Source organism: Choristoneura fumiferana, chromosome 29, assembly GCF_025370935.1.
Source record: "Choristoneura fumiferana chromosome 29, NRCan_CFum_1, whole genome shotgun sequence".
Taxonomy (NCBI): Eukaryota; Metazoa; Arthropoda; class Insecta; order Lepidoptera; family Tortricidae; genus Choristoneura; species Choristoneura fumiferana.
The window spans coordinates 9495432-9504145 of NC_133500.1; the positions used below are offsets into that span (position 1 = coordinate 9495432).

At 40.0% G+C, this 8714-nt stretch overlaps 1 protein-coding gene across 1 annotated transcript; it reads left to right on the plus strand.

Moving 5' to 3' along the window:
• Positions 1-28: 28 nt before the first annotated feature.
• LOC141444263 (uncharacterized) lies at positions 29-8416 on the plus strand. Its single transcript, XM_074109754.1, has 4 exons — positions 29-387; positions 2167-2305; positions 5914-6017; positions 8308-8416. Exons 1-4 carry the CDS (start codon positions 272-274, stop codon positions 8375-8377), a joined length of 429 nt encoding a protein of 142 aa, XP_073965855.1. The 5' UTR covers positions 29-271; the 3' UTR covers positions 8378-8416.
• Positions 8417-8714: the final 298 nt, after the last annotated feature.

Below are 8714 nucleotides of genomic sequence, written 5' to 3' on the forward strand. Positions count from 1 at the left end.
TACGGCTGATATGATGATTGATGATGATAAATTATAAATGAGTTCGAAGAGAGTCGCATTCAGAAGCGGTTTTAGGTGAAAGACTTCCAGAAAGTAATGATCTTCGAGAATATATATTGTGCCTGACACGCTCCTATGTTACGGACATGGTATGATTTGGTGGGCAGAGACCTTAAAACTGTAGGGTTATAGATACATCCACTGGTTGAAATGTTTGATTGTTGTATATTTTTGGATCCCCTTGTCGCGATCGTGCGGCGAGGCGGGGGTCATGCCGCACTGGTGCGCGTGCGCCGCCTGGCAACCCCTGGATCGCCACGACCCCCTCCACAAGGAGATCGGCACCTTGCTGGCTAACTATATCAACGACGCTACTGCTGAATTAAGGTAAGATGCCTTGCTTGCCACAAATATGGAACCAGCTTAGGGGCAGTGTTTCCGGAGCGGTACAGCTTAGGGATCTTTAAATACGAGCCTATCTATCTCTCAAAGTCAAAGGGCACCTGTGATACCCCTCGTGTTGGCAGATGTCCATGGGCGGCGGTGATTGCTTTTCATCAGGTGACCCGCATGCTCGTTTCCCCTTCTTATATAAAAAATATATAATATACGCGCTAGCCTGCAGAGCGTGCAGGCGCCCCTTTATCCTCTCGCTCATTGAGCGAAGCCTATACTTTTTTTTATATACTTATATATAAAAAATAGGTTTACGTTTAGCCTCAATCTCGCTTGATGGAAGGCGAAGATGAGGCCTAAAATGGTACACGTTTGCCTAGAAGGTGTCTGTTCACTTTGTCCTTAAAGACGTTCCGGAAAAACTGACCTCGGCAGAGAGTTCTACTTTAGCCGTCCGCATAATGAAAGAAGAGACAAACCGCTTCGTGCGTAATGCTCAGATCAAATAAAAAAGTAAAGATGGAGAGCGGTGAACAGCCGAGTGAGGCCGATCAAACTACACCAATCCGTGTGCTTACACAGTGGCACGCACACACTTGCAACCAAACTACACCAAAACCTTATCACTTAGCAACGCATTCCCGTGGAGCATGACGTATCTTAAACTTCGACAAATATAACTAATAATGCCAAATTGTGTCGTGAAAGGATCTAAAAACTATCCATCCAAAGATAAAAAGCAGGATGGAATCACTTTTCACACGCTAGTAAACTCGAAAACCAATACTTTCATTAAAAATCGAAATAATTTTGTTTGAATTTTGCTTTGAACACAAAACGTCAATACTAGTGTTGCCATTATAATAATTGTAGTTACCCTATTATTGGGTAAAAGTCGCCTAGGTAATACAATCTTTTATTTTTTATTTTAAAATTCTATTCTTTCTATGGCTTAAAACTTGAGAACGTGACACGTAACGTTAAGTTATTTGGTTCTTGTAAAAGTTCATCAACGTTTTTTATTATAGTAACGGTATTAACGTGACACGCAACGTAAAGTTATTTGTTTCCTGTAAACGTTTACTAACGTATTTTAATGTAGTTGTTTTAGGCTGGTTTATGAATTTAAAGCAATAAATAGAAACGTTATTAACGATAACAATATTTTTGTAGTTGCGGGGTACTGAGAATTATTATGGCAACACCGGCCTACGAACACATGTTTATAAAACAGGCCTCACTTGGCTGTTTACCGCTCTCCATCTTTACTTTTTTATTTGATTTGAGGCGTAATGGAGGAATGTCTACAACATAAGGATGAAACTGCTGGCCGTGCCTAGTCGTTCGGTGACGGAAAGGGGAAGGGGTAGGGGGGGGGTAGGTTATGTAAAACCTCCGCACACCGAAATGTAACCGATAAAAAACCGAAAGGCAGGCCACTCGTCTACGGTGTTCGAGGCTCAGAAGATTTGCCCCCACGAGTGAGTCACTGCCTATGATCCTCTTCGCTCGGCGCTCCAACGAGTCCAAAGCATCTAGCTGACACTGAAAAATTCCTAAAAGTTGGGGGCGCCGTGGCAATCTCGCCCAGGGCGCCGGAAGTGCTAAAACCGGCACTGTGTGCCATCAGTTCTTTTTGTAGCTGTGTGTTTCACTTCAACTCTCGTGGCACTAGGTAGGTATACCAAATCTGGCTAAGAGATGGGACTACAGGGGCTATAGCTGTCTCTGTCGTCGTGTTCTTTGATGATGTTTTCTCTCTCACAACAGAAAGCATTGCCTGCCACGGAAGCTGAATGTAATAGAGCGTGTGCAAAGACTACTGCCGGACGCGAAAAATAGCGACGAGGAACGAGAGCTAAAAATTGAGCAATGGGTCGTGCCGAGGAGCAAGTATTACAAAGCTAAGGTAATTCATTGATTACTTTTCATAGTATTCAATTTTGAACATGAAACTACCGTGAGACTCACTCATATTAAATATAATGACCGGGATAACTCACGTCTTAAATCGAGTTTAGCTCGACATGTTTCGGGCTAATCCGTAGCCCTTCGTCTTGAGCGGCGGCGCGCAGTGCGCGTGTCGCAGCAGCCGCTGAGTCGCGTTGCTCCGAAGACGAAGGGCTACGGATTAGCCCGAAACATGTCAAGCTAAACTCGATTTAAGACGTGAGTTATCCGGGTCATTATATTTAGTATTCAATTTGTTTGGAAAATACTGATTACAGTTCATTCAATATTCATTCCCGTTTAAAATGTTGGGATGGAATCAATCAATAATTTATTTATTTCTGAGAAATGCTACAGGCATTTCTATTTAAAGTTGTACCTACCCTGTGTTTATCTCTCCGATTTACTTAAACAAAATTTGGTAGGTAGACTCAGATCATGATTCCGACCTGTAAAAACGGGGTCTCCAGAATACTCCAGATGTATCCCCAAAATATTGTATGGATGTGTACGTTTTGTTACGAAAATTATTTAAAAAAAAATATTCCATACAATGTCGACCGGACGACCGGATGGTTAAGTGGTTAGAGAACCTGACTACGAAGCTTGAGGTCCTGGGTTCGAATCCCGGCCGGGGCAGATATTTGTGTGAATAACACGAATGTTTGTTCTCGGGTCTTGGATGTTTAATATGTATTTAAGTATGTATTTATCTATATAAGTATGTTTATCCGTTGGTTTGTATCTATGGTACAAGCTTTGCTTAGTTTGGGACTAGGTCAATTGGTGTCAAGTGGCCCATGATATTTATTTATTACTAGCTTTGCCCGCGGCTTCGCTCGCGTTAAATTTGGGGTAACACAGATTTACTCTATACGATCTTTATTTTCGTGTTTTAATTGATTTTTCGGCGGATAATATTTGCAAATTTTTGAATTCAAAAATCAACCTACATAATCATAATTCGTACAAACTTTGAACCCCTGTTTCACATCTTTAGGTCAGGGGTGTAATTTTGGAAAACCCACGTGTTTCTTTTGCCCGCGACTTCGTACCTGTGCGGCTTCGTACCTGTGAGGATTGTTCCCGCAGGATAGAAATAATTGAATTCAATAGAAAACCTCACTGTCCGCGATTGGATTGAAACAGGCTTCTATTATTTCGCGTATCGATTTTTAAAAAGCTTTCACGAATAGATTTTTTTAAATCAGCTCAGTTTTTCCGGAGATTCCCCCACAGAAACAAAGAAGCAGACAAAGTTAAATATTTCCTTATCCCATGGAAATTTCGAAAAATCCATACTTAGTGTTCTATGATACTTTATCTACATGTGTGCCAAACTCAGGTCTGTAGTTTAAACTACGCGTCGTCTGTCAGTCAGTCATCCTGTCACAGTATACTGTTTTACAGGTATGGATAAATTTTGTTACGGAATGAGTTGATTGGTTTGGCATAGGTACTTAATGTGTCCTCCTAACTGTTAAGGAGTTATACCTTCCATCATCAGCTCACCTGAATAACCAGAAAGAATACAACTAAAGGTCTACCTATACGTGCATATGATATTTAAAGAAACTTCCTCTACCTCCTAACCGGTTAGCAGTTTTACCTTCCATCTCATCAACATGAGATGATGTCTATCAGACGCAAATATTTAATAAGCTTGAGAAAATATATGAAAAACGTAAGGCGTGCCTAAAAAAATTGAGGGTTGCCCTCGATTTCCCCGAGATCCCGTCATCAGATTCTGATTTAGTGACCATGGGGCTACCTCGGGTCCGCAATTGAGCGAAAAATCGTTGAACGTACAAATATATATATATATATATAGCGGAATTCATAACCTCTTTCTATTTTTGAAGTCGGTTAAAGAGCTCTTTGCAGCGTACGTGCAGTATAAACTTTTGAATTTTGACTATAACCAATATAACGCAAAATCCTGTTTTTTCCCGTTCCCATAAGAAATTCAGAAAATGCTTAATTAATTTTCCCCTCCACTCTCCAAGGAACCCACTTGCCAAGTTTCAGCTTTCTACGACCAGTAAAATCCCGTTTTTTCCCCGTTCTCGTATGAATTTTGGAAAGTCCTCTCTCAATGCTCCTCTACACTCCTCAAGCAACCTACATGCCGAATTTCAGCTTTCTACGAGCAGTATAACGATAAATCCTGTTTTTTCCTGTTGTCTGAATTTCAGGAAATCCTTTTGTAGTGCTCCCCTACGCTCCCCAAGGAACCTAAATGCCAAATTTGAGTTTTCTTCGACCAGTAAAAGGAAAAATCCCGTATTTTCCCGTTCCCGTGGGAATTTTGGAAAGCCCTCTCTTAGCTCTCCTCTACACTCCCCAAACACCTACATACCGCATTTCAGCTTTCTAGGACCAGTAAAATGAAAAATCCCGTTTTTTCCCTTTCCCGTGGGAATTTCGGAAAATTTCTTAATGGTTCTCTTCACTCCTTAAGCAACCTACATACATGCCAAATTGCAGCCTTCTACGACCAGTAAATGGAAAAATCCCATTTTTTCCCGTTCCCGTCAGAATTTCAGGTTTTTTTTTTGTAGTGTTGCCCTACAATTTTTAAGGAACCTAAATGCCAAATATCAGTTTTCTAGGACCAGTATAACGAAAAATAGATTCCGTTAAACTAATCCCGTTTTTTCCTTATCCCGTGGTAATTTCCCAAAATCTTGAAATCGATGTTTTGACTACCTACTTGTGAATCAAATTTGAAGAGTCTAGTTATTATAGTTACTGAGATAGGGTAACTCGGAATCGAATATATAAGTCCCCGTTTTTTCCCGTTCCCGTAAGAATTTCCAAAAATCCTTTCTTAGTGGATGCTTACATTGTATAAGGTATCTATGTGAAAAATTTCAAGTCTGTTCGTCTAGTGGTTTCGGCTGTGCTTTGATATATCAACGATTGATTTTCGATTGACGTTGTCACCACATTACCCCCTTTTAGGGGTTGAATTCTCAAAAAACCTGAAACACGTGTTTACTTATTTAATGTTAAGAGGACTCCTGTGAAGTTTCGAATAAAACAGTCTAAGTAATCTTGTTTCCCTATACTAAATTTGGACCCCCATTTCACCCCCTTAGAGGGTGAATTTTGAAAAATCCTTTCTTAGTGCACCCCTAGACCTTAAAAGGAACCTACGTGCTAAATTTGGAACCCCTCGACCTAGCGGTTTGGGTTGTGCGTTGATACATCAGTCAATCACTTTTGCCTTTTATATATATAGATTTATTTAATGTTTTGGGGACACATATGGAGACCCTGTTTATCCAGCTCGGAATCACCTCCCAAATTTTGTTGCGATCGGAGAGATAAGCTTAGGGTACAACTTTAAATAGGGATGCGCACATTCAAAGTTAGTAAAAAGTGTTAGTTCAGTATATTCTGCCAGCATCGGCGGCATTGGAATTTACGGTGTCGGCGGGGGAAAAAATATGACTAACAAATATTATGATATAACAAACATCACATTATGACTTTCAAAAATTATGCGGACCGAATTATCTTATTTTTGTTTTAGATGTGGGTATTGACAAACCGTTTTTACAGGTAATAATGAATCCTGGTGATGCTGTGTTCGAGGCAACCGTGAGGTATTATAGTAAATTAGATTACTTTGCGGCCTCCGAGCAAGACATATCGAGACTGAACTCGTAAGTTGTAAACAATAATAATCCTGCTTAATATTATAAATGTACTTAATATTATATATTGACTGTTGGCCTTTTAGAGAGGCTCAAAGTCACGCAACGAGCTATGGAGAGAGCTATGCTTGGAGTTTCAATGCGCGATAGAATCCGGAATACGGAAGTTCGTCAATGAACTAAAGTCACCGACATAGCTGGAAAAATATGCAAGTTGAAGTTGTAATGGGCGGGCCACATCGCTCGAAGAACAGATAACCGTTGGGGAAGAAAAGTCCTCGAGTGGCGACAACGTACCGGAAGACAAAGCGTTGGCAGGCCTCCAACCAGGTGGACTGACGACATCGTGAGAGTTGCGGGAAACCGATGGATGCAAGTGGCGAGTTGTCGTTTATTGTGGCATTCTAAGGGGAGACCTTTGTTCAGCAGTGGACGTCTTTCGGCTGATGATGATGATTATAAATGCGAAAGTTTGTAAGCCTGTTTGTTTGTTTGTTACCTCATCAATCTAAACCGCTGAACCGATTTAGATGAAATTTGGTATACAGATAATTTGAGTCCCGGGGAAGGACATAGTTTTTATCCCAGAAAATTGCATGGTCCCAGCGGGATAGTGATAAACGAATTCTGCGTGGACGAAGTCACGGGCAACAAGCTAGTAGAAGTTAAATTGAAATTCCGGAATTTTCCCAAAATTCCTGTCTGAATTTTCAAATAAAAAAAAACAGACACTAGTTATTCCTACTCTAGCGCCATCTTGGAGGGATTTGGAACTATTATTTTCAGCAAGACTGCGTTTCCATACGAGTGATGGGCATTTCTATGTAGTTGTACCCTGAGATTATCTCTCTGATTTCAACAAAATTTGGGAGGTAGACTCTGTCTATGATTTTGGGGACACATCTGGAGACCCTATTTTTCCACCTCGAAATCATGGACTGAGGCTACCTACCAAATTTTGTTGTAATCAGAGAGATAAACTCAGGGTTCAACACGGTAGATAGAAATGCCCAGATGTGCGAGGGAGGATTTCATTATTTTTAGTATGTCTTTTTATTGAAAACCACCTTTGAAAAATAAGTTGTAGAAAATATGCAACAATTCACATTATTTAGGTATCATAACTAGTACGTTACCGGTTTTTTTAAGAATTTTCAATAAAAAGACTCGTCAAAATTGTTTACGCTTTTTCAAATGCTTAAAAAAACGAAGTATAGTAACTATTTTATATGTATACTCAAATAAATATTAAATGTCCAAGACCCGAGAACAAACATTCGTATTATTCATACAAATATCTGCCCCGATCGGCGATCGAACCCTGGACCTCAAGCTTCATAGTCAGGTTCTCTAACCACATGGCCGTCAAACATATTATGAATATAAATAACAAAAGTTGAAAACAATATCTAACAAAATGACAGTTTGGTACCTAACGTACATTAGGAACTCACCATTAGGTATTAACATACAACTACACAAAAATCATATATTTTTTACACAAAAACACAGATTTTCTCACAACCGAGGGAACCACATCCTGCGGCACACACAGACAGACTGAGTCATACTCCAACCATTAAGTTACCTCCACCTACTTATGCAAAAACAGCTCTACAATTCCACCACATAGAGTTAATCTTGCGCTGTATTATAGCACTTAGTCATAGACACTAAATATAAACACTAACTTTACTAACCTAGATACTGAAGGCAAAACAGATCGGTTTCGATCACACGCCTATATTGATAAACAAACAGAAGTGGGAATTGAAAGAAATCTCGATGGAAGATCTCGTAGTGACTGATTCGCATTATTTAGAATGTAGAAAAAGCATGGGTTTATTTATATTTAAAAAAAGCCGTGTGGTCTAGTGGTAGTGGTAGTGGTAGTGGTAGTGGTTTGGTTAACTAGCTCCCAGTCGGGCCCACTCTCCGCTCCACCGCACCCCGTTCGCTTATTTGAAAAGAGCCTGCTATAGGCTGCGTTCTGCGTTTCAACCAATCTCTGGTTCATCTGTGCGAGAATGTGTCGCGAGGAACGTGTTTTTCATGTACCAATGGAATTGCTTCATTACCTATCCTCGCACAGCACCGCTCTGGTGGGAACAGCTGAGCGGAGCGAGGCGAGGTAAATGAAGCGTTTCTATTGGTTCATGAAAAACACATCCTCGCGGCTCGCACATCTCTGGTTGAAACGCAGCTGACACTTGCAAATTTCCGCCATCCATGAATGACATAAATATATAAATATTATTATGTTAGGTTATGATAACATTAATAAAATTGCTGTTTTCAGGTATGCCAACGAATCGGCTTGTCTCACATCCAAGCATCAGGCTCTCAGAAAGTTTTGTTACTGCCGCTAGCAGAATAGACAATAAGACGTTGTATATTATCCGAATCAATAAAAGTTGGAGCAAAACATTTTCGATTTTATTTGGATAGGTTATTACGCATCTCTGCAAACGTTGCGTAATTAAGTGTAGTATTAATTTTTTGGGGTGTCCCGATCTCTTTAACAGCCCACCTTTCGAACAAAGCCATTGTATTCTAATTATGTCCTCAAGTGCATAACCCTCAGTTTAAAATGAACGGCAATGTAAAATAAAATAGCTCTTAATAACTAAGCAATAAATAAGCAATAAGGTTATTTCAATGAACTATTTTATCTTATATTTCCGTTCTTATATTATTACAACAAGA

Coding starts and splice junctions, on each gene's coding strand:
- LOC141444263 (XM_074109754.1), top strand. CDS start 272: ATGCCGCACTGGTGCGCGTGCGCCGCCTGGCAACCCCTGGATCGCCAC. Junction 2,306..5,913: donor GCAAGTATTACAAAGCTAAG/GTAATTCATTGA, acceptor CCGTTTTTACAG/GTAATAATGAATCCTGGTGA. Junction 6,018..8,307: donor GACATATCGAGACTGAACTC/GTAAGTTGTAAA, acceptor TGCTGTTTTCAG/GTATGCCAACGAATCGGCTT.